The sequence below is a fragment of the Morone saxatilis genome, unplaced genomic scaffold, assembly GCF_004916995.1.
Source record: "Morone saxatilis isolate NCDOM2014 unplaced genomic scaffold, NCSU_SB_2.0 Contig11, whole genome shotgun sequence".
In the NCBI taxonomy this organism is placed as follows: Eukaryota; Metazoa; Chordata; class Actinopteri; family Moronidae; genus Morone; species Morone saxatilis.
This window is the reverse complement of record NW_023339663.1, coordinates 645784-646971: the sequence shown is the minus strand read 5'-3', so window position 1 is coordinate 646971 and position 1188 is coordinate 645784. Positions and strand designations below refer to the sequence as shown.

General features: G+C 38.0%; 1 protein-coding gene across 1 annotated transcript in view; it reads left to right on the top strand.

Moving 5' to 3' along the window:
* LOC118320838 (transient receptor potential cation channel subfamily M member 1-like) overlaps window positions 1–1188 on the top strand; it is a 12818-nt gene that overhangs the window by 1268 nt on the left and 10362 nt on the right. Inside the window, 1 exon segment of the mRNA XM_035651954.1 lies at window positions 667–790. Coding sequence (XP_035507847.1) covers window positions 667–790 — 124 coding nt within the window.

Here is a 1188-nt window from a genome sequence, read left to right as displayed (position 1 = left end):
TGTAACCTGTGCAATATTATAATTTAACTTTAAATCATATCTGTATAATCTGTATACAGTTTGTACTTTCAACCCCAAATCTATTTTTTCTTGATATCTTGTATTTTTCTATTTTATTTTGTTATTTAATGTGTATTTCTTTTTTCTTATCTGCTGTGTTATATCTGGAGCTGCTGTAACAAGTGAACTCCCCCCGTGTGGGATCCATAAAGTCTATCTTATTTATCTTATCTTACACACTCACACACTCACACATACAGACACACACACACACACTCACATGATCTGTTTTTAGTTATATATGATAAGTTTATCACCGATCCAGCTTTGAAGAACACCAACACATTCTCAAAATATATTTATATTTAACAGCAACTTAAAATACAGATGCCTGCATTTAATGTTGACCTGCATCCATAAAAGTTTTCCTTTTAACAATATTCCAGAATTCCACAATATTTGGGCATTCCCAGAAAACATGGAGACATGTAGCTTTGCCAAGATTACACTTTGGACAGATTAAAGTACAATCAGGCTGTTTCATGTGCACTTTATCAGAGATTATTTATTAATATGAAATCAATATGTATGATATCTATGATGCTTTGTGAGCGCTCCTGTTGGTTTCTCTCGGACGATGCACTTTATGTCGTGTTTGTCCTGCAGGTTGCTGAGTGACGGTGTCAAAGATCAGCTGCTGGTCACCATCCAGAAAACCTTCAACTACAACCGCAGCCAGGCGCAGCAGATCTTCCTCATGGTGATGGAGTGCATGAAGAAGAGAGCTCTGGTAGGTGACAGCACTGACTCATCATTCTGTGTTCAATCATTATCCATCAATAAAACTGAAACTCACCCTGTCATCTGTGTGTCATTATTCATGTTCTCATCACACTAATGACATTGATATATTACTGATTGTTTTCACTCATCATCGGGATGTGAGGACAAATGTAATCTCTGCCGGATCAGAGGAAACATTTCTCTGAGTGAATGAACGGATCAGAGGTCAGATTAATGTTCACCACTCTAACTAGTACTGCACAGGCACACAAGCAACAACAATAACAACAACTATACTAGTAGAGAGAACTGATGATGATCATTTCCAGACCTGGGACAACCCTGGTCTCTGTACTCTCTCTCTCTCTCTTTCTCTCGCTCTCTCTCTGTCTCTCACCCCAACTG